The 23,582-nt window shown below is 32.7% G+C and overlaps 3 protein-coding genes across 5 annotated transcripts; 2 read left to right on the forward strand and 1 right to left on the reverse strand.

Moving 5' to 3' along the window:
- Positions 1-134: 134 nt before the first annotated feature.
- On the forward strand, positions 135-1,478 carry LOC111240942. 2 transcript variants are annotated; one of them, XM_022777063.1, is made up of 3 exons: positions 152-574; positions 634-786; positions 1,195-1,478. In XM_022777063.1, exons 1-3 carry the CDS (start codon positions 504-506, stop codon positions 1,280-1,282), a joined length of 312 nt encoding a protein of 103 aa, XP_022632784.1. In that variant the 5' UTR covers positions 152-503; the 3' UTR covers positions 1,283-1,478. The 2 variants fall into 2 exon arrangements, 1 of the variants encoding a protein (XP_022632784.1); XR_002666612.1 differs by having other exon boundaries at positions 135-786; positions 1,065-1,478.
- An 851-nt stretch (positions 1,479-2,329) lies between these two features.
- Positions 2,330-6,668, reverse strand: LOC106780726 (NAC domain-containing protein 82). The gene is made up of 5 exons (XM_014669041.2): positions 6,543-6,668; positions 5,980-6,444; positions 5,621-5,898; positions 3,463-4,116; positions 2,330-2,807 (listed from the first exon to the last, which is right to left on the reverse strand). The coding sequence occupies exons 2-5, from the start codon at positions 6,134-6,136 to the stop codon at positions 2,565-2,567; spliced, it is 1,332 nt and encodes a 443-aa protein (XP_014524527.1). The 5' UTR covers positions 6,137-6,444; positions 6,543-6,668; the 3' UTR covers positions 2,330-2,564.
- A 13,380-nt stretch (positions 6,669-20,048) lies between these two features.
- Positions 20,049-22,926, forward strand: LOC106780649 (succinate dehydrogenase subunit 7B, mitochondrial). Of its 2 annotated transcripts, none has more exons than XM_014668947.2 (4): positions 20,049-20,273; positions 20,383-20,448; positions 20,897-20,999; positions 22,501-22,926. In XM_014668947.2, exons 1-4 carry the CDS (start codon positions 20,217-20,219, stop codon positions 22,557-22,559), a joined length of 285 nt encoding a protein of 94 aa, XP_014524433.1. In that variant the 5' UTR covers positions 20,049-20,216; the 3' UTR covers positions 22,560-22,926. The 2 variants fall into 2 exon arrangements, with proteins under 2 accessions (XP_014524433.1, XP_014524432.1); XM_014668946.2 differs by having other exon boundaries at positions 20,057-20,273; positions 20,380-20,448.
- The last annotated feature ends 656 nt before the right edge of the window (positions 22,927-23,582 follow it).

The raw sequence follows: 23,582 nt of genomic DNA on the forward strand, positions 1-23,582 counted from the left end.
ATATATATATATATATATATATATATATATATATATATATATATATATATATATATATATATATATATATATATATATTTAAAAAAATATTTCTCAAATCCGAAAATATCTTTTAAAATGTACATTTTTCGAGATATATTTAAAAAAAATATTCGGAAATAATCCATTTGAAAACGGTAAATCCAAAATATATTCACCCACTGCTTTTCATGGTCTAATTCCGCTTCGGCCTCTCCTCTTCATCTTCATCATTTTCATCTTTCGTCTCATCTTCATCTTCTTTCATTTCATCATCATCTTCTTTTACTCCATCTTCATTTCCTTTCAACCCAATCTTCAGATTCAGGTGCAGGTTGGCCTCCAAAACATGTTCTCATAAAGCACGGTGGGGGCGGAGGTGATGATCACTCCCTCTCTCTTAGTCAGATTCTCCAAACCCTGGCCTCACACAACACCTTCATGACCACGAGACTACCCAAATCCCAGTCTCGCACAGTGCCTCCATGGCCAAAGTTGAAGATGGAGGGAGGTGCAGTGATACACGCACAGCATGGTGGAAGGGGAAGGAATTATGGTGAGGGATATGATTTAGGGTTTTTAATATAAATTTAATGGATAATTTAGGAATATCAGGTTTTACGGGGTACATGGAAGAAAAAAGGGAGGTGCAGAGCGATTGCTGCCTTTGCATAGTCGTTGTTCTAATTGGGCTTCGGCGGTTAGAATGTCGGAACAAAAAAGGGCACCTCTAACTTTCTTCCTTCACCTTCAATCTTTTTTACAAAGGTAAAAACATTTTTCTCTCCTGTAAATTGTAACTATCCACTCACCTTTTTTATATTCTATACCTAATAGCACCTTCCTCCTTCGTCTTCATTTTGTTGGTCAACACTCCACTACATTAAATTTTGAATAATAGGAATCACTAGATTTTTAAATTTTATTGAGTTTTATTAGATTTCGAAATCCGGTTGTAATACTGAATTTAGGTGATTAATCGAATTTTAAAATTTGGTTAAGGATTTAACTGTATTCCGGTATGTATTTATATGTTTTTTTATTAGAGTTATTTAAGGTGATCTAGTTCAGAAGTATGTTGGCGAGGGGACAAGGATGGTTCGTGAACTATTTCAGGGAAAATTTGCACCAGACCTCCTAGATTTTGGTAATTCTTTCCATGATTCTCTCTTGTAGATTGCTCGTTCAAAGAAGGCGTGCATTGTGTTTTTTGATGGTGTTGGTGATGATAACGAGGTTCAACGCACTACGCTTGAAATTGTGAATCAGCTTGATGGATTTGCTGCTCGTGGAAACATCAAAGTTTTGATGGCAACAAACAGGTTGGTTCTTTTATTAGTAGAGCATCTCAGGATTATTGTGTCACTTTTGTCATAATCATGATGCATTCCAATGACATGCATACAATCTTGAGAACATTGTATTCAAATCAATTAATATATTCAACTTTTAATGAAATATATAGTTTAATACAGTTATTTCCAAATTAATTATTTTTTATTTCAATAAAAATGATAGAAAGATCTAGTAAAATATTTTAAAAATAATATATTAAATATAATTCTTCTTATTATTATTATTATTACTATGGGGTAAAAAATTAATTATCCTTGTTGTATGTAGATCTTGTATTTAATGTCATCTTTGCACATTCATGTAGTCAATTCAATCTTGTTTAAATGACTTTCACTTTTTAATGTGTTATGTGACACTTGTGTATTTCGAATTAAGCTTTTATTGCTATAAACAATTTAGTCCTATGAAGATACAATGCATTTTTTTTACTGCTAGATTTATTTTCATATTTTTTACAGCATACGTATAATTTAGTAAATAAAAATTTGTATCTATGTAATACAACAATACTCTATTGTAAATTAGTAATTTCCTAAATCTGATCTTCCGAATTTTAAAATCCAATAATTTTTTAAATAAAATTTTAAAATCTGATAATTTTCTAAATAAAATTTTGAAACTAAATTGTGAAATCCAATAATTTTCTCAATTTTAAAATCCGATACTTATAAATATATATTTTAAATAAAAAATAAACAAGATGAAATAAAAAAGATCAGTTAATCAATAAATTTATTTTATATATATTTTTTACTAAATACATTATTTGTCAATTTGAAGGTGCAAAAAGTCCCGAACAAAAATAAACTCACGAAAACATATTCGGGCATGAATGTTAATTTTATATTCAAAGACCACCAAATCACCCCAAAAAGTTTGCACTGCATTAAAATTTCTCAAGGTATTAGCATTTTCATATTGCAAAACATGCAATGAAGGTAGATTTTGGAACGAATTGCGGCGTAATTAAATTTTAATCAAATATAACACCTGATCGAACACCACTAGATTTTAATCAACATTCATATCAGTACAAATTATATTAAGTAATTCCAGATACTGATGTTTAAATAGGCATAACTTGTCATGGTAGTTTTTAAATAAAAAACGAGAATCGAAGCTTTTTCTTGTCTTGTCCCCTCATTAGTTATTTGTGGCCATGGTTGTATCAATTTTCTAACCTTTAATTGTTATCTTTGCCAGGGCTGTGGCCCCGCTAGGTCCATCAATTCCAAAAAGTCTTGGGATTCCCAAGACCTGAACATATCATCTCCTACATAAAACATATCGCTTGTAGAAAGTCCAGTTTTCTGGCCAGAGGTTCCTTCACCCAATCCAACTAAGCTGTCAAGGTCTCCTAAGTTCTCAAAAATCACATTTTGATCCAAACATGGTGCGCATTCAGCATTGTTCGCCTGATCCGGATCAACCTTCTGTCATCCCATAATCACAAATTAGCACAATTAGAAGATAAGGCAAGATTGTACATATTATAAAATAACAAAATCTAACGAAAAAGTCTTGAAATAAATTTATGAAATAGAAAAATCATTTTACGTTATATACAACATCACGATTAGTAGCATCAACTACCCAATAAGCGTACCTTACAGTTTCCTAGGATCAGTCAAACATTTTTGTATACCTCACTGTAAGCTTACAAGAATGAGCTAAAAAATTGCCAACTACTTGTTTAAAACGTTATAAAAACTAAATCCTCATATCCCTGAACAAAATAGCAGGAAAGATTGCAATACTTATTTATTACTTTAAAAACATAACCACTAAGTCCTCAAATGAATCAGTCAAGTAGCAAAAAGTCGACAAAAATAGAATGAAACAGGCAACAATCGTAAATGAACCAACAGCAGGATGTTATAAACCCAGTAATTTCAAAAGATATCTACTAAGAACATGGTTATATCTGACGTATAGATATCTACAAGAACAAGGTTATTTCTGAGTAGCTAACTGGAAAACGTAAAAGATAAAGTAACAATCATATCTTGGATGAATCTGGAAGAGAAACAATCATGCCAAGATTCCTAAAAAAATCCACAAATACAAATAACAAAATAGATTGCTCACCTCAATTCCATTATTTTCATTCACAGCCTTTGTGTCATCATCTTCTTTGAAATAATCTAGCAAATATAAAATGTTATCATCATCTTGATGGTTTGGGGATGAAGATGAAGGACGTGTTGTGCAAGAGGGTATCAATTCTGGTACTGATGATGAAGCGTCAACTAGATTGCTTGGAGCCAAAGCAAGTGGCAAGCAAGAGGACATCAATTTTGATACACATGATAAAGAGTCAACATCATAGTTTGGAGCAAAAGGAACTGCTGATAGATGTGATACAGAATCCAACGCACAGTTAGGAGAAGATAGTGCTGAGCAGGAGGGCATCGATTCCGATACACATGAAACAGAGACTACTTGATTGTTAGGAATCGCATTATGTGCTGAGCAAGAAGGCATCAATTTTGATACACATAATTCAGAGGTCAATCCGGCACATCCACTTGTAGAGGGATGGATGTCTTTTGCATTAGAAATATCACTTCCACTGGGTTGTATGGGAACAGGTGTAGACACAGAAGCAACACGATCAGATTGTACGGAGTCGATTTCCTCATCTGTATCCCAGTCCTTTTCATCATACGGTTTACCATATTGTGCACCATTCCTAGGGCCAGGACCTTCCTTTTGGAATATCCTACAAATTACATAGGAATCCTGCAATACATATAACAAACCAGTAGAACAGTTAAATAAATGCACAAGAAGAATTAGAAGAACCACAAAGAAGTAAAAGCAAAGTCAACAAATCAAACTATAGATGACAAAGTGTACACAACCCTTAAAAATACCCACAAATGGATACAATAAATACTCATTTATCGGGATGGTCCGGAACAGGCATTTAGTTACCACAAATTTTAATGAGGATAGGTGCAGTTACAAGTACTATATTAGCCACTCCGTATCAAACTTCTTGAAATATATAAATTAAGGTTTCCAAAAACCCTTGTTCAAATTGGTGTCTTAATTCAGAAATGGGTCTTAAAGTCCAACAAACCCTAGTTCCAATTGGCGTCTTAATCAAGAAATGAGGCTTCAAGACCAACAAGCCCTCTGTTCCAGTGAATTGCACTTCCCTTTCCTAGTTACATTTAGTTTTTCTTTTTTTCTGACCCACAAATGAATTTGTATTTGCACCTGTGAGGGTATAATTTGGTAGTCTACTGGATCCTCTCTTCCATTCAGGGCTCCATTTTGATGCGAGGGAAAGACAAGGCTGCTGCACAATGAGGGAACTTTCAAGCAATCATTTTTTGTCCTACCAATCATTTGTTCCAATTTGTTGAGCTTATTGCTTTTGTTGTTTGATGATTCTTTATCTTATCTGTGGTAAATTTCAAGTGAAATAAATGGATTCTCATAATTTTTAAGTGTTTCAAATCAATGACTGTGTACATGATTTCTTTATCTTGTATTAAAAAACAAAAATTGTTTATGTTGGCTAGGGTGAAATTAAGGGGGGGGTTCAAATAGGAAAAAGTTTACATATGTTCTACTTATACCATCTTTATAGTAGAATACATTTTCCTGTTGTGTATTCTTATACCTTTATGATTTTTAGAGTTTGAGAAAAATGTTTCTCATGGTTGAGTTTGAATTTCGTAGAAGGCATTATACCCTTGTAGATTAGTGGTTTCATTGGTTAAAAGGGAATTGTTCAACAAATTTGAAAGTCGATGTATCCTTTTAGAACTTTCAGAGCAAGGTATGGATGAAGATTAAAGCTGCTACTCATATAAGTATAGAGACGGGCATGGGTACTTTTTCTAATTGCAATAATGGCTACGGGTACTACAGTACCTTATTCCCTATAAGTTACTCAATCCCTATTAGTACCTAACTCAAACCCTATCAGTACCTTACTCAAACCCTATCCATTGTCGTACCAAAACCAAATGCAGAAAGGATTAAGGGATGCCAGATTAGTCAAATGCATATAGTAACAATACAACAAAGGCTGTCATTTGATGTCATACAATTTAAGCACATGCAAAGTATGCCTACTGCTGCAAATCAGCTTAGGTTAACACAAAAAGAGAAAATTCTACTGTGATGGCATATTAAGCAAAACCTGTAAAATACTAGACATCCTTACAGACACAAATCCTTAAACTGCAAATAATCCAATAACAATGTTTCTTAGCCAAACTTTTTTTACCTGCGAAATGCCTTCGTCAACCATCTCCTTGTCCTGGAGTCTGAATTCATGCATAACCCAATCAGTCCTATTTCCCTTAGGGGCCTTACCGGTGTGAAAAACCAGAGTTTTAATCATCCCCACAACTCGATTCTTGTGTTCAACCGCTCTATCCTTCCCAGTAGTCTTCCAGTACCCAGCCTCCGTCGACCGATTCAACCTCCCTCCACTCAAATACTTCTTCCCCTGTGGGCAAAAGAAGTACCACTCCAAATCCCCACTCTGAAGCACAGATTTATCTGAAAAACAAAACCTCATTAAAACACACAAAAATAAAGAACACAGTGAAGTACCCTACGAAACAATAATGGATTGCAAACCTGGAAGATCCCACGGAGCATACTTGTACAAGTCAAGCTCAGCGATTACTCCGCTAGGAATTTTCTTGCCCCGAACCTTCCTCTTCAGAAAAAACTCAATCAACTCAACGTCGGTGGGACGGAACCGAAACCCTGGAGTCGAATTTCTTCGGGCCATCCAGAGAAAAACAAAAATAATAAGAAATGAAAATGTAAAAGCGAAATAGTAAGAGGTTTGTGAAGCAACCCAAAGCAATGGAAGAAAAAGAAACAGGTCGATGGGAAGAGAAGAGGAAGGAGGAGTTGGAAAGGAAAAATGAGAAGAGAGTGAGTGAAAATATAACCCTAATTGGGGTCAGGTCAAGTCCAATGGCGGAAGAAATTCCAAGAACGCCAAAGCCTTCCCCGGATCATGCAGGGATAATGGCACACGATGGATGACGATCCCTTTACAATCGGAAGAAGCTTCATCGGCGCAGTGAACCCCTAACAAACCCAATGCAGTTCATCTCAGGAAAACATAATCCAGAAAAGACAACGAAATCGATTAGGGTTCACAGTTATTAGAAGCTCTTCTTTCTTACCGGGGAAGGTGGAAGAAGTAAGCGCGCACTCAGAGTTCAATCTTTGTTGGCGTGTTTGGACACTCAAAGGAGAATGTCTCATTTATAGTGGTGGATTTACTATTCCCAAAATTGAATTAAAAAAAAAAAAATGTTTCTTGGGTAAGAGGTTTCAATATTATGCTCTTCCTTCCTGTGAAAGACGAAGGAATTCCGAAAAAGAACACGCGGTAAAATAAAAAAAAATGTGGCTTATCGATTACATATATAATAGTAAAACCATTTTTTACTTTCTGAGTTTTTTTATCTAAAACATCATAATAAATAAAGATTATTTCTTTTAGGATTTTATACGGGCACTATTTGAATATAAAAAGAAAATAAAAAATAATTAATTTAAATAAATAAATATAAAAACATTTAAGTTGAAATATACTTGTATTACAGATTACATTTTCGTGCAGTTTACTGTCTGTCCACAATAACATATGAAAGTTTTATTTGAATGGGAAGAAATTGAGTGGAATTTAGAGAAAAAAAATAGCTACAAAATTAATAATAGATTTAATCTTATGTGAAATGTTGATAAGATCTTAATGACTTGAATATATTTTATGATTGAAATGGAATCTTTTATTATTTAGAGAAAAATTTACTTAAAAAAACAAAAAACTTTTATTCACGAAGAAAATTTGAATATAGTAGTGATGGTGAATGATTACTAAATAAATATTCTTTAAGAAATAATATTGTGGAAATTAGTTATTATTGATTAATATTGTTCCAATAAACATAGATTGACCAATTTTATAATAAATTAGTTTCCCTAATAAATTAAGTCATGTTATTTAATATGTTTATCAAATTTGATATGAACAAATTTAATTGATATAACAAACAAATTATTATTCTCTTTAATATGTTTACCGAAATCCATATGAACAAATTTAAATGATATAACAAACCTATTATTAGATAATATTAAAAATTATCAAATTATTTAATTTTTGTTTTAATGAAAAAAATATAAATTAAAATTGAAAATGATTTATTATAAATTTATTATTTTCTAAAATTAAAAATCATATAAATAAATTTATTATATTTAAAAATTAATAACAAATTATTTAAACTTTTTTCATAAATAAATAAAAATTACTTGAAATGAAACTCTAAAAATAATTTTAGAGAGCTTAAAAGATCTCTCTCACTCTCATTCTATATATAAAAAAATTGTGATATAAAGTACATGATAAATAGAGTGACCTACACACAATATAATCATGATAAATAGGATAATCCTAGATACAATATAATGATGATAAATATTAACACTTCCCCTCAAGCTTATAGAACCAAGCTTGGAATAAATAAACTCAATTTAAAATATATTATCTGTCTTCAAGAGTGTGTGGCAAACATAGGTCAACGAACAACTAATAATAGGTTATGGATTGGACAATGGTGGACAACTACGAAACTTCAACTAGCATCATGAAACTTCAAGTAGAATGACTTTGACAAAAGAGGACACTGACAAATTACAAGGACTGCATTGCCATCAAGTAAGGATGGGACTGCAATGGCAGAAAGCGACAAAACTGCAGGGACTGTTATCACTGATTGATGGGGTGACGGGGCTTGTAATGGTTGAAAGTGACAAAACTGTAGACACTGTCATCTCTGATGGGTGGGGCCTACAGTGGTTGGAACACATACCCCCCTCACGACGAATGGTGGAAATGACATCGCACCGATGACAAATCATGAAAGTGGAAGATCATAATAGTCTTCTTTATTCATCAAAGGATCCAAAAACAGACCTGACAAAGGGCTGGTGAAATTGTTGACTAAGATTTTGAATCTCACCAGAAATAAACTCCTTTATGCCATGAACAATCTTCAACCCATGACTTTGGTGTTGAAATTCCTTGGTGTTAACCATCGACTGTCCATGGAGTCTTGAAAATAAATGACACCCAACAGGAGTATTACGGCTACTACAACATACAAAGCTAAACACACATTATGAAAGGAGGCTAAGAAACAATGTTAATCAGAGCTACAATGCTAAAATAGAGTTTATTATTATTTTTTTTTATTTTATTTCTTCATCCAGAAGACTTCTCTCATCCCATCTTCACTTTCATTCACCAAGGGATCATGAGTCTTCAATTTCATAATCTATATATCTTCAGAGACATATTCAATCATCGATTCCCTCATCATCGTTATCCTTCATCCAACTTAGAAAACACCATTAACCCCAATTTTCTCCATTACCAATCGAAAAAGTGAAACTTAAACACATTTTGAACTCATTCAGATCTTGACAACCTTAAAACAAAAGGAAAAGAGCTTAATCTACAAGAAAGTAAAGAAGAAGTGAGAATTTCCTAAGAGACATTATGTGAAGTTGGTGGGGACTACATTTCCCGCTAGTGACTCCAAACCGAATTACTTTCTTCCATCCTAGAAATATTCATAAGTTCATAATAGGAAACGACGACGGAGGTCTCCCTGGATTGGCTTGTAGAATGAAATTAGAAAGAGATTTGGGGATTTTTTGATTTTAGGATTTCGAAGAAAAATTGACATTTCCCAATTATTTTCCATGGCTGCTATGAAGGTTCAAAACAGAGAGAGGAAGGTCCGGCAAGACGAACGGTAATGGCTCGATGTGATTCTGACATTGGGAAGGTGGCGTGTGACAAACATGTGCCAGAAGCTAATAGGAGAGAAGTCGTGTGGAGGAGAATGAGGTAGGGACCACCATGGATGGGTTGCGCTCCTCAAGGCTCACAAAACCCTTAACTTCGTCGGAGAAAATGTGACGGCAGTGGTGGACATGAGACAGATGTGACACGTGTGGCGGCGCCTGGATGAGAACTAGCCCTTGACACCGGCGGGGTTGGAGGTCACTCAAGGAGGCGATCTAGATCCACTGGTCGCTAGACTAAATTGTGGCGGTAGATGGCGGCGGACAACGGTTGACGGTGGTCAGCGGCGGATAGTGGGAAACAACTTTAAAAGGCACTGGAAATATCTGATATTATTAGGAGAACGGGACTGCTCATTGAAGTAATGCAACAAAGATGAAATTTTTAACCGACAACCATCGGCCACCGGCGACAACTAAGACAAAGTAGGAAGAAACTCAAACAACCTGATACCAACTTGAGATTGAAACTGTAAAAATAATTCTAGAAGGCTTGAAAGATCCATCTCACTCTCATTCTATATATAAGAAAGTTGCGATGCAAAATACATTATAAATAGAGTAACCTTAGACACAATATAATCATAATAAATAAAATAACCCTAGATATAATATAATAATGATAAATAGGGTAAATATTAACAAAATTTAAATAAATTATCTATTTATTTATATTTATACTTCTATACTATTATATAAAGAGATCCTTTGTACATTTTTGTTTCCAATTCTATCATTTAAGTGACTTTTTCTTTTAATTTGATCTTTTTATTATAAAATTTAACTATTCTTTTAAATTAAAATAACTGGTCGTTGTTTTAGTTTAAATAATAACTTAAATAGAGATAGATATGATATATCTCTCTTTCCTAACAATACATTATCTATAGTTGATATTTATATTTGAACCATTTAGAGTTATTAAGGATATTTGAACCATTTAGACCTATTAGATTCAAATTTATATTGGTAGTTGATTTAGTTTTAAATAAACTTAATATTATGTATCTCATTTTATATTTTAAAAGAAATTACATTGAGGGTAAAATTGTTTTATATAAATTATCGTTGTTTTTTAAAATATATATTAAATTAAATAAATTAGAAAAAAATAAAATCAATAAAATATTAATTTATCTAGTATTAAAATGCTTAAGTATAAATAGAAATTTTATATACGAGTATCTTTAAAATATATTATTCTTTAAAAATCACTTTTATAGAGTTCTCTACATATTTTCTTAGCATTCTCACTCTCTATTCATCTTTTCGAAGATCTGAAACTGTTAAAGGGATCCTTAACAAGTTCATCAAATATAGTCAATCAATTTCTTTGTTTGAGTAGTTATTGTTGTAAAAAAAACTGACAAAATAATATTTCCTGAGGCGTGTAGAGTTACTGTCCTTAAGGATTTATTCGCGATATGTTGCGCAAGTCCCCCAGGATACAACAGGAACTTCTCAAAAGAATTTCTGAGGATTTCAGAACTAGCAATGAACTCTAAACAGAGTATAAGAATAACCTGGAATAATTTTAGAAGAAGAAGAGAGCTAAAGAATGAAACTCAGAGAAGAGGAGAATGAGAAAGAATGAAGTTGGTGTGTTTGGGAATGGGAAAAAGCTCTCTATTTATAGAGCTAGTAAATAATCAATTACATAAAAGAGATTAAAAAACATAAATGATTTAATTAAAATTTGAACGTTGAAAAAAAATTGCAATGAATGTTGCCCCAAAGAGGCGTTGCTCTCAACATATAACATTCAACGTTGCAAAAGTTTCTTTTGCAATAAAGCAACGTTATTACAAAAATCTCCCACTTATTGCAAAAGAAAGTTGAAAGAAAAGTTTTTGACTCAAATAGTTCAGACATTAAAATAAATATAAGAAACTTTTATTCTGGGTCTCATAGGATGTAATGCATCAAAGCTGGTATAACAAGCTATATGAACCAGTCTTAGATTTAGAAACTTAACAGATAGTGTAGTTGGTATAACAAACTATATGAACAAAAGACACTTGACATGTGTTAGAGGTTTATCAATCACAATACACCCCCACAATCCTTGTTGTTATCGTTGTGTTGCGCTTATTAGGCCATGCGCGTGCTCCGTATTCATGAGTGCTCTAAAGATCATGCCAAGATCTCATGCAAGTGGCCCCACTCGACACTCATATAAGTGATTTCATCAAGTGTATGCTGCAAATCATACATCACCCATAAGGGATATGAAAATCATTAAAAACTTTGTTTAAGCTAAAATTCTATCTCCACATAGAATTTTAATGACAAAGTTTAACCTCTCAATAATGCAATCTCTAGCACTTTCACACACACCATAAGAAGGGACATAATTGATTAAAATCAATTTAGTGCTATCAGAATTAACAAGTGACTTGTTTTTACCCATATGAACCTTATTCATGGGATCTCCAATCACAAAGGTTGGGTTACCATCACTTGTTTGTTTGCAAGTGGCTTAAGTCCCATTCCCCTCCATGTTTCTAATATCATTTTTCTACCCAGGGGTTTTGTCCGAGGATCCGCTAGTTTTCGTTCTGACTTCACATAATCAATGGAAATAGTTCCACTCTTTAGCACCTTCTTCACCAAATTGTGTCTCAATTGTATATGTCTATTCTTTCCATTGTAATTCTTGTTTTTAGCTATAGCTATTGCCGGTTGGCAATCATAGTGTATTGATACTGATGGGGTTGGTTTCATTCCTAGTGGAATGTTCACTAAGAAGTTTTTCAACCACTTAGCCTCGTTACCAGCCATCTCAAGAGCAATAAACTCAGATTCCATTGTTGATCTTGCAATAATAGTTTGTTGGCTGATCTCCATGTAATCGCACCACCCCCAAGTGTGAATACATAGCCACTAGTGGATTTTGTCTCATCTGAATCAGAGATCCAGTTAGCATCACTATACCCTTCTAGTACAACGGGAAATCCGCTATATTTAATGGCATAATCCATTGAACCTATTAAGTATCTCATAAGCCTAACAAGTGCATCCCAATGTTCCTGATTTGGACATTGAGTGCACCTACTCAGTCTACCTATTGCATAAGCAATATCAGGTCTAAAAAAACTCATTAAGTGAAGTAAGCTCCTAATTATCTAGGCATACTGAGGCTGAAATAATGATTATCCTCTATTTTTGATTAATTTAGAATTAGCATCATAAGGGGTACTCACTGGTTTTAAGTCATAAAACTCAAACTTCTTAAGAAGTTTCTCAATGTATTGCTCTTCAGATAGTAATATACTATCTCCCTTCCTTATGATTATAATACCTACAATCACATTGGCTTCACCCATGTCTTTCATTTCAAATTTTAATCCTAGAAACAATTTAGTTCTAGCGACAATCTCATTGCATGTACCAAATATTAACATGTCATCCACATACAAGCATATAATGACACTATCACCATTTTCAGATTTAAAGTGCACACATTTATCAGCATCATTAGGTGAAAAACCATCACAAAGCAACACATTATCAAGTTTTTCATGCCATTGTTTTGTTGCTTGTTATAACCCATACAAGGATTTTAAGAGTTTACATACTTTATCCTCTTGACCAGGTACAACACACCCTTCAGGTTGAGTCATATAAATTTCCTCCTCTAAATCACCATTCAAAAAGGTTGTTTTAACATCCATCTGATGTATCACTAGTTTATGGATAGCTGCTAGAGCTAACAACACTCGAACAAAGACAATCCTAGTCACAGGAGCAAAAGTATCAAAGTAATCTATGTTGGGTTTTTGAGTAATTCCTTTTTCTACTAATCTTGCCTTATATTTCTCTATGGATCCATCAGGGTAATATTTCTTCTTAAAGATCCACTTACAACCAATGGGTTTTGCTCCTTTAGGCAAATTTATTAAAGTCCAAGTATTGTTTTTCCAAATTGATTCAATTTCAGTCCTAATGGCCTTATCCCACTGTTTTGCATCAGGAGCACTACTAGCTTCTACAAAGCTTGTTGGACCACTATCAACAAGATAAGTATAAAAGTCATCTCCAAAGGAAGTTTCCTTTCTCTGTTTTTTACTTCTTCTCAAATCCTCATTCATGGTATCACTATTATTATTATTATTATTATTGTTATTATTATTATTATTATTATTATTATTATTATTATTATTATTATTATTATTATTATTATTGTTATCATCATCATCATCATCATCATCATCATCAACAGGTTGAGACATCTCACTAACCTTTAAGGGAAACACATGTTCAAAAACCTCAACATTTTTTGTCTCTATTATAGAATTTCTCTCAAGTATGTTACTTTTAACAACTAAAAACCTGTAGGCAGCACTATGTTCAGCATAACCTAAGAACATACAATCAGAGGTTTTGAAGCCTATTTTCCTTTTCTTAGGATCGAGTAACATTACCTTAGCTAAGCACCCGCACACTCTTAGATATTTAAGGCTAGGTTGATAACCTTTCCACAACTCATAAGGAGTTTTACTGGTTTTCTTATGGGGTATTCTATTTTGTAAAAAACACGTAGTAAGCAAGGCTTCTCCCCAAAGGTTATTGGGTGCACTAGAACTAACAAGCATAAAATTCATCATTTCCTTGAGGGTTCTATTTTTTCTCTCAACTACTCCATTAGACTCGGGTGAATATGGTGGGGTTACTTCATGGATAATCCCTTCTTTAACACAATAGTCATTAAACAGTACATACTCACCACCTCTATCTGATCTAATCCTCTTAATTTTCTTATTCAATTGATTTTCTACTTCTGCTTTATAGGTTAAAAACACATCAAAGGCTTCATATTTGTGTTTGATTAAGTAAACTTTGGTGTATCTAGAATAATCATCTATAAAGGTCACAAAATAATTTTTACCTCCCCTAGACATAGTTTGTTTCATATAAGCTAGATCAGTATGAATTAACCCTAAAAGTTTAGTTTGGCGTAATATAGAAAAACATGTTTTCTTTGTTAATTTAGATTCTACACATATATCACATTTACTACTCTGTTTATCATGCATATTAATCAATCCTAGTCGTTGTAATTTCAAAACATACAAGGAATTCACATGACCTAATCTAGCATGCCATATATCATACGAGTCAACAATATAAGCAGAAGAACTTGATTCATTAATATTTTCATAAACATTTAGAATGAAGAGTCCTTGATCACAATATCCCTTCCCCACGAAAACATTATTTTTTGTCATAATGATCTTGTCAGACTCAAATGACACTTTAACCGCCACCTTTCCCAATAGCGCTACAGAGATTAAATTAACTCTGATTGATGGCACATGTAGCACATCACTCAAGGCCAGAGTCTTTCCAGATGTGAGTTTGAGAGGAACTTTCCTTTTTCCCAGAACAAGAGTGGTGCTGGAATCACCGAGGTAGACGTGTTCTTCTTCATCCCCTACACTAGTGTAAGAGGTAAAGGCACTTCTGTTTGCACAGATATGCCTGGTAGCACCAGAGTCTACCACCCATTTACTCACATTGGTCATTAGATTTACTTGAGAAACAACCGCAACAATAATGTCATCTCCTTCGGCTATATATGCCCTAGGAGGATTGTCGTTTCTTATTCTACGCCAAGTGGGTTTAGATTCATTGGGACGAGATTTAAGAAAATTATTTTTCTTTTTGTTATTAGGTTTGTGTGCATACCTTTTGGGAGCAACAACAACTCCATACACGTGTAAAAGGATGGACACGCGTTCTTGCCAACACCAGAAGTTCTGACCAGAGAAATCCTCGACTTTTGACACGTTCGGAAGTGATTTTGTGAACACCGTCTAAGTTCTGGAAACAATGGTTTGGCTCTCCGAAAGCATGTTGTTGACGTCAGCCATAAGTCCTTAAGATTGTTGTAAAAAAAAATTGACAAAATTATATTTCCTGAGGCGTGTAGAGTCACTGTCCTTAAGGACTTATCTGCGGTGTGTTGCGCAAGTCCCCCAGGATACAACAGGAACTTCTTAGAAGAATTTATGAGGATCTCAAAACTAGCAAGGAACTCTAAACAAAGTATAAGAATAACCCAAAATAATTTTAGAAGAAGAAGAGAGCTAAAGAATGAAACTTAGAGAAGAGGAGAATGAGAAAGAATGAAGTTGGTGTGTTTGGGAATGGGAAAGAGCTCTCTATTTATAGAGTTAGGAAAGAATCAATTAAATAAAAGAAATTAAAAAAACATAAATGATTTAATTAAAATTTGAACGTTGAAAAAACGTTGCAATAATTGTTTCCCTAAAGAGACGTTGCTCTCAACATATAACATTCAACATTGCAAAAGTTTCTTTTGCAATAAAGCTACGTTATTACAACAGTTCTACATCCTTTCTCTAAGTCCAATATGTTTTCTTTATGCATGTAGGTTTTACTTGCCTTCATGTTTCTTTATAATCTTCAACATGAGTCTTTGATGATCAAAGATTCTAATGGTATGACTTGATCAATTTTGTGATGTTTCAATATATAGATAGAGCACATTGTGGAGTTAGAGGTATTTTGATGTTTAGAGTAGCTAAAACCATTAAAACCTATGGAAGCTAATTTTAGTTGCTCTATGTTTTGAATTGTCCAATTAACTAAAGGTGGTCGTTGATACGAATAAAGGATTATCTCCTAAGACATATATGAGAAGAACTTGGAGAAAAAGATTTTCAATTCAAAAGGTCTATGACAAGGTAAAGATCAAAACATATCTCCTTGAATCTTATAATGTTTCGTGAAGAAATGAATTTAAAGAACATTAAGATCATGAGTATAATTAAAGAGTAATTTAGGAAATTAAATAAATTGTAATTTTATTTTTATTATAAACAATTTGTTTCTGTTTTTAATTTTTCAAGGTATTTTTTGACCCGATGTATTTGGGCTTTCTTTTAGGGTTTCTTAGGTGCCTTAAACATTTATACCTCTCTCTCTCTCTCTCTCTCTCTCTATATATATATATATATATATATATATATATATATATATATATAGGGGCATCAAATACATAGGTAGACATTTTTGAGTCATAATATATGTATTTGCATTTTTGAGAGAAGATTCTCTTGTTTCTTGGATTAGAACTCTGATTCTTATGAACAATTAACTTCTTTATGGTGAATCTTCACTCGACTTATCAATCTACTAGAATGTGACATCTCCATTTTTGTCTTATTTTGCATTCTTCTCTGATTTATTTTTATTGTGCCTCTTGAGGATTCAAATTAAAAAAAGATCATAGTTTTTCTTGGGCAGAAATATAACATCTAGTATGTAGAGCAAGGTTCTTGTTTGAATATCCTCTTTTATCTTATTTTTCCGTCATATTAAAAAAAAACAAGAATCCAACTCCCTTGATTTCTTAATTTTCATATCTTTTTATATTCTTCTTTTAATTTGTGTATTTCTACATTAGATTCGTGGAAATTATTTTTTTTTTCTTTTTTGTGTTTTTATGTTAATTATTGTCCCAATTAAATGTTTACCTTAATCTTTGTTTGTGTGTTGAACTGTCAAATTAATATATATATATATATATATATATATATATATATATATATATATATATATATATATATATATATATATGATCTAAGTTAAAAAGAAAAATATATATTAAAAAAGAAAAGAGAAAATAAGGATTTAAAAGTAAAAAAAAAAGTGTAGAGTTCAACACAAATTACTATGTTGCACTATTATTTATGAATGATAATATATTAAATTACATTTTGTCTTTTTAGAGTCTCTGAGTTGTCTCATTTAATTCTTTTTGGTAGTCCAATAAATTTATAATTTTATTATTTTATGTCTTTCAAAAATTCCTTAAAGTTTTGTCTATATTTTTCTATTTTCTTTGACTTTTTGATTCAAGATTTAGATCTTGTAATGTTTTTCACATTGTTTGTTCAATCTTCCCTTTTAAGTTATGGGAGTTTTCTGCCAAACATTAAAGGGAATTTAAGTGAAAAAAGGTAACAAAGTACTTAAAAAAAAGCCTATTTGTGTGATACATGAGAGGCATTTGAGGGAAACACTTAGATAAGCGGTGAAGATTTAAATATATTATGTTATTTTGTTTTCTTAACATTTTTGCAAGATTTATCAATTTTGAACAATGCAACATATTATTGCAGAGACATCCTTCTATAAGTTGTCTGCTCACGAGGTCTTGGTGTAGAATGTCAATGCCTTGGTGTCTAGAATTATAAAGTTGAATGGTGAATTTTTTAGTATTAAAAGGAAGCACAGGCATGACAAAAATGTTTTCCCAAGGGTTAAATCAAGTGTTATAAGATGTTTCAAATGTGAAGACTATAGGCATGAAACTCATCAGTGTCCTAATTAATCTGTAGTCCAATGACTACTAATGAGAACCCCAAACACTACATTATATATTTGAAAGAGAAAGAAGGAAGAACTTTGCAAAAATTAAATGTCTTAAAAAGAAGACAAGAGCGAAAGCTTAAAAGAACAGAAGAAGAAAAAGGTACTTATAGAAATGAAAGAAAGAGAAATAAGAAAAAGAAGAGAAAGAAAAGAGACAGTGTGAAGAAAGAGAAAAAGAAAAGAAAGAAAAAAGAGCAAGAGAGGAGAAAGAAAATAGAGAAAAAGAAGAAAGAGAAAAAAAAGTGAGTGAGGAGAAAGAAAATAGAGAAACAGATGAGAAAGAATAGAAAGAAAAGAAAGAAAGGAAAGATGGGGAAGAGAAAGAAGAAAGAGAGAAAAATAAGATACCATCCTGATTTGTCATTAAAAGAAAATGCTAATTGACCTCTTTTTATTTTGTTACATAGGAAAGATTTGTTTATCAAGAAACCATGACATCAATAAGGGAAGGAAGACAAGATGACAGAAAAGGAAAACACAAGCTTAGAACCCAAAACACTTGTGTTTGATAATTTGTTAGCTTGTTTGTCAATTTATTTGGATACTCAAAGTGATTCTTTTAGTATGGAAACAAGCTCAGAAATATATGCATATGAGTTAGCTTGTTTGACCATCTCTAAGCAACTTACAGATAATCAAAACCATACTTATAGTTTGACTTTTTACTTGGAAAATATTCTTTTGTGTTGGAAGTCCCACATCGACTAGAGATAAGGCCAATTTATAATATATAAGTGGGGTGCAGACCTCACCTTACAAGCCAGTTTTGTGGGATTGAGTTAGGCCTAAAACCCACTTCTAACATGGTATCAGAGCTATGGTTAGAGCCTATCCTAGCGATATTTGTTGGGCAGATTGCTCCACCCGCTATTGGGCCGTCATCGGACCACTCATTCATATCTAGTCTCACGCTCGATATGTATATACATCGGCGTGAGGGGGGTGTGTTGGAAATCCCACATCGACTAGAGATAAGGCCAATTTATAATATATAAGTGGGGTGTAGACCTCACCTTACAAGCCGGTTTTGTGGGGTTGAGTTAGTGGGTGTGTTGGAAGTCCCACATCGACTAGAGATAAGGCCAATTTATAATATATAAGTGGGGTGTAGACCTCACCTTACAAGCCGGTTTTGTGGGGTTGAGTTAGGCCTAAAACCCACTTCTAACATTTTGATCTTCTTTGAGAATTGCATCTTTAATTTAAAATTATTTGATGATATTTAACCCTAAAGGCAGACCTCCAAATCTTTGATGGCAAGAGATTGACCTCTTTAAGGATCCAAATCTCATTTTAATAGATTTCTTAAGCATAAAATCCATCATCTCCAAACCTTGTTTGATATGCCCAGTCCTACACAAACCACTTACCAAAGCATTGAAGGTAAATTGGTTAGGGAAAACCCTTTTTCATCATAAATAAATCTCAAAGCTTCCAATTCTACCCTTTCTACAAAGCCTATTCACCAAAACATTCACGGAAACCATAGTTAGCGTGCACTCGGACTCCACCATAAGTTCCTAAATCCTTAATGCGTTGTCCACGTTACCCTCTTTGATAAATCCTTGCATGAGCTTGGTGAATGTTTTCTCGTCAGGTTTGAGGTCGTGGTTAGGCATGTCCTCGAGCATGAGAATGGCAGGCCACAACTGATGAGCCTTGCAGAGGGCCTAAATCAAGATGTTGAAGGTAGAACTTTCAGATGTTATGCCGTCAACCACCATCTTGGAGTGTAGCGTTTCAACTAGCTTGAGCTTTCTAGGATTTTGATGAACCCTAATTTCATAATCCTTAATTTCACATTTCAAAAATCAATTTTTTCATTTTTTAATTACATTTTCCAAGTAAAATACTCTGCATATGTCATGCCATTTAATGAATTCACCTCATCTTAAATTTAATTTCATTAACTTAATTTAACGACAAAGACCAATTACTCAAAATTTTTCATTTTTAGAAATATTAAAAAGAAAAATAAAAAAATGACCTATTTAAAAAAATCTAACATAAATAAAGACTACTAATGATTAAACCTTAATTTATTTTATTAGAAAAAATAGTTTATCATTACGAAAATCAATAAATATGATTTGATGTGAAAGTTAAAAAATATCTAATAATTAATCGGTAGGAAGTAAAAAAACCATGTCGACATAACTCCATTGTATTAAATGACTGAACATTTCTATATATATATTTTTTTTATTTCACTGAAATTGAATGAGATTATAGTAAATCTTGTTAGTAAATTGAATGGTACAAAAAAGGGATATTATTTTTGAAGGTGAAAATTTTGTATAGAAGTTAAATAATATCAAATATCATGGTTTATTATGTATCTTTAATTGGCAAAACATTAGCAAAGAAAATCAAGTCATTAAAAAGTATAATTCAGAGCTAAAGACATAATTAAGCCCTAATAACAAAATTGATCCAATAGGGAGGAGTTGGAATCTGTGTGGGGAAGGGATAGGTACAGATTTGTGACTTCTCTCTTCACATTGCTTCGATTTTTTGCTTCTCAGAGCTCTGAACTTGACCGACGTCGTTTCACCTCAAAGCGCTTCGAGAAAATGGCATTCTTCTTGAACAAAACAACCGTTGCTTCCCATTTTGTAACTCAGTCCCAGGTATTCCTATACTTCATTTCTATGACATATTGAATATAATTGTTAATTTCATTTAACGATTCGGTTTTCCTTTATCTTATACCGAAAATCCTTTTTGAGAAATCAGAAGACCGACGAATTCGCTTCTTTTCCGCGCCGTCGATTCCACGTTGAGCCTGGCCCTCGTGAAAAAGCTGTAAGGCGTATTTTTTTATTTTTTATTTTTTATTGCTAGATTTGTTATTGTTTTTTCACGATTCAAGTAATTACGTGCATCTGGATCACATATTTCTACTTATAATTACTTTGATTTAATTTGGCAATAGACAAATTAGGGTTTAAGAAGACCTCATTCTCGACTTAGTCAGCAAAAGTGGAGAGTTTTCTTTTGATGGACTCATTTCGTAAACACATACTGGCATTCGGGATTAGGAAAATTTCTGAAATGTGATTTTGATCCCGTCTCCACGAATTTGTCATTTGCTATTTGTGGTATCGTTGAAAGAAATAGAGAAAGTATTTTGTAGCTTTTTAAATGTTTTTTTAGCTTTTGCGAATTCGTTGTAGAAGTTAACGTGCTCATCTGTTTTGACACACATTTGGTTGCTTGTGCATTCATTTTTACCGCTTGGATTTTGTTGCAGCTCTTAGCCGAAGATCCAATTCTGAAACCATTCAAATCGTATAAGAAGAGTGTAAAACAGCTCAAAAGAATTGGGAATGTTCTCACGGTTGTTGTTGTAGCAGGTATATGTCTTTAACTCTGATTTTGATTGAAGGAGTGAGGGTCTTTTTGTTGTATTGCGTTTGTGAATGGAAGTTGAAAGATTTTGATTTGAGAAATGAAACTGAGTAGTACTTTATTATTATCTTTGAAGGATTGAAATCGCTTGTTAATGAGCTGGACTTTGTTGTGACAGTTTATGTGCTTGTGAAGCAGTTTGGAATCTAAAGTGTGGTAGTTGCTAAATCATTTGAACAGGACTTATGATTTATCTACGAATACTGTTTTTGTTTCATTTCAAATTTGTTGGCCTTATTGTTGTTCACACATCATTCTAAATGTTAAATTTGTCCTTGTAGTCCCAATAGACTAACTTTGAAAACCATAATAATTTTAACAAAACATACATCATGGTTTTTCATTTCTTTCTATTAAGTTCTCAAAGCAGGTAAATGACATGTGAATTTTTTTTCCAAAATCAATAACTTCCGATGATTCTAAGTTTGTGCAATTTCAGAAAATATCCATGTAATTGCTTAAGTTGAGAATTTGATTAAGTTTTATCTGATAAGATACTGTAAGTTTTTAAATGGTTTAGTCTTTCCTAGTTCTTTGAGAAGGGTGTGCTTGAGTTGAAGTTGTCTTGGTGGTGTTTTCCAAACTAAACTAACCAGCTAAATGCACATAAGGGAGTCTTTTTTATTGGTAAGCTTCAATGAAAAAAAAATTGTTCAAACCTGTGTTTAAAATTGGTTTCTATGAGATCAAACTTACGAACAACGTAGTTGGAAATGGTCTTGAGCCAGATTTGTTGTTTGGCTTAGACATTGCCCTCGGTGATTTGGAAATACAGCATGCCTCATTGCCTTTGCAGTTTGATTACTGAAACCTGATTACTTCACCACTAAATTTGGATTAGTGAATATGATAGATTATGAAAAGTACTTTATGAAATGTTTTTTTTTTTCTGAAATAACAACTTCGGAAAAAAGGACGCAGTACTTTTTATTCCCTTGAGTGTGTAACTTTGGGCTTTTCGATATTGTCATTGTTACAGGGTTTTTTTGTGTCAGAGCCAATAGGATATATTTCCTCCTGAGTATATTCTGTGTACTCAAATGTTAGCAACTCTAGCATTGAACAAAATGGGCTACTTGCATAGTTATTTAAAGGTCTATTTATATTATAATCACTTTCAGCAGTGTAAAGAATATTCTATTATTTGCCCATGGTAAAATTTGTTTAGCTTGTTGAAATCTTGATTTCTCAGTTGTTTTTTTTCCATGGACACCTTTTACAATGCTTTGGCATTATTCGCAACTAGGAACATGTGTGAATAATAATATTATGACAGCACTTATTAATTGACGATTCTGCTCACAAAAATATTTTGCATTACCTATCCATGTGTATTTTGAATATATCCTAGTTTATGGTATGTTACTACTCTTGAAACATTCATTCTAATTTCTCTACCTGTTCCATCTTTTCAATGTTCTTGTTTGCTTATTTATGATGTTTCAGGATGCTGTTACGAAATATATGTTAGAGCTGTTACACGAGAGAATGCACGAAAACAGTAGCATTCTAAAAGTTCTTGACAAAGCGAATATTGGGAGTTAGTTGTGTTTTGTTGGATGTTTGTGGCAACAATTTGGACTGTTATTAGCCATTTTAGAATAAGCTGAAATGTATTTGAACCAAAATGGTCTGTGCATCGGTAGCTTTTTCCCCATTTTAAATATTGTCTAGTGAATACAATTTCATGGCTTCAGTCTGAGAAACAGATATGATTCCTTCAACCAAGTTTGAGGGCGAGCAATAATGAGATGTCGGGTGTGATATGAGATGTTTAATGCAATTCTACAATCAAGCTTTGCCTGAAATGTTAATGAATGTGATAATCCGATCAATGGGAATTGTAATCCGATGTTGGCCGAATTGTATTAATCAGAATTGTAGACTAGTGCTTGACAAATATATTTTGGCAGTATCGTTTGCCCATCATTGTAGGGAAGGCTGGAGTTCTTCATAACCTTTTTTTAAGTTTAATAGTTTGACTTTTATTTATTTTTTAAAAATTAATAATGATGTTTATTTTAAATTAATTATTGATTAATTTTCAAGTGATAAAGAGAAATAGAAAATTCAGAGCTTTCCAAAAGCAAGTGATTCTTTTCTGAACCAGAGACCAGAGAACTCCATTCACCCAAAAGACATTAATTTATAAGGTATGGTTTTATTATGATTTTAGTCTCTAGCTATGGATTTTCAAATTTCGAAACTCTGTTCCTTCAACGTAAAAATGTGATTTTAATCTTCAAATAATATTTTTAAATGACAAACACGTTTATTTTAGAATTTAGAGCTTAAATTTTAAGATTAAGGGTTCAAGTTGTAATATTTAAATTTTAAAATTGGGGTTTAAAAATGACTTACAGTATTTAAGCATGTCTACATTTTTTTTTTCCAGGATTTAGGTCTTGATAAATATTTCTAGAATGATGACTACCTTCTCCCTATCCTCAAGATTGAAGGTTAAATATATCTATCACCACGGTGGTATGGTTCCTACAGTACCTTCTTTAGCTACTTAAATATCCTAA

Source organism: Vigna radiata, unplaced genomic scaffold, assembly GCF_000741045.1.
Source record: "Vigna radiata var. radiata cultivar VC1973A unplaced genomic scaffold, Vradiata_ver6 scaffold_51, whole genome shotgun sequence".
NCBI lineage: Eukaryota > Viridiplantae > Streptophyta > Magnoliopsida > Fabales > Fabaceae > Vigna > Vigna radiata.

What these genes read in the sequence shown, in the direction of transcription:
- LOC106780649 (XM_014668946.2), top strand. Translation starts at nt 20,217, where the DNA reads ATGGCATTCTTCTTGAACAAAACAACCGTTGCTTCCCATTTTGTAACT. An exon ending in CTGGCCCTCGTGAAAAAGCT is followed by an intron (nt 20,449 to 20,896) that starts GTAAGGCGTATT and finishes ATTTTGTTGCAG; the next exon opens with CTCTTAGCCGAAGATCCAAT. An exon ending in CACGGTTGTTGTTGTAGCAG is followed by an intron (nt 21,000 to 22,500) that starts GTATATGTCTTT and finishes ATGATGTTTCAG; the next exon opens with GATGCTGTTACGAAATATAT.
- LOC111240942 (XM_022777063.1), top strand. Translation starts at nt 504, where the DNA reads ATGGCCAAAGTTGAAGATGGAGGGAGGTGCAGTGATACACGCACAGCA. An exon ending in TGGAAGGGGAAGGAATTATG is followed by an intron (nt 575 to 633) that starts GTGAGGGATATG and finishes TAGGAATATCAG; the next exon opens with GTTTTACGGGGTACATGGAA. An exon ending in CTTCAATCTTTTTTACAAAG is followed by an intron (nt 787 to 1,194) that starts GTAAAAACATTT and finishes TCTCTCTTGTAG; the next exon opens with ATTGCTCGTTCAAAGAAGGC.
- LOC106780726 (XM_014669041.2), bottom strand. Translation starts at nt 6,136, where the DNA reads ATGGCCCGAAGAAATTCGACTCCAGGGTTTCGGTTCCGTCCCACCGAC. An exon ending in TGCTCCGTGGGATCTTCCAG is followed by an intron (nt 5,899 to 5,979) that starts GTTTGCAATCCA and finishes TTTGTTTTTCAG; the next exon opens with ATAAATCTGTGCTTCAGAGT. An exon ending in ATGAAAATAATGGAATTGAG is followed by an intron (nt 2,808 to 3,462) that starts GTGAGCAATCTA and finishes ATGGGATGACAG; the next exon opens with AAGGTTGATCCGGATCAGGC.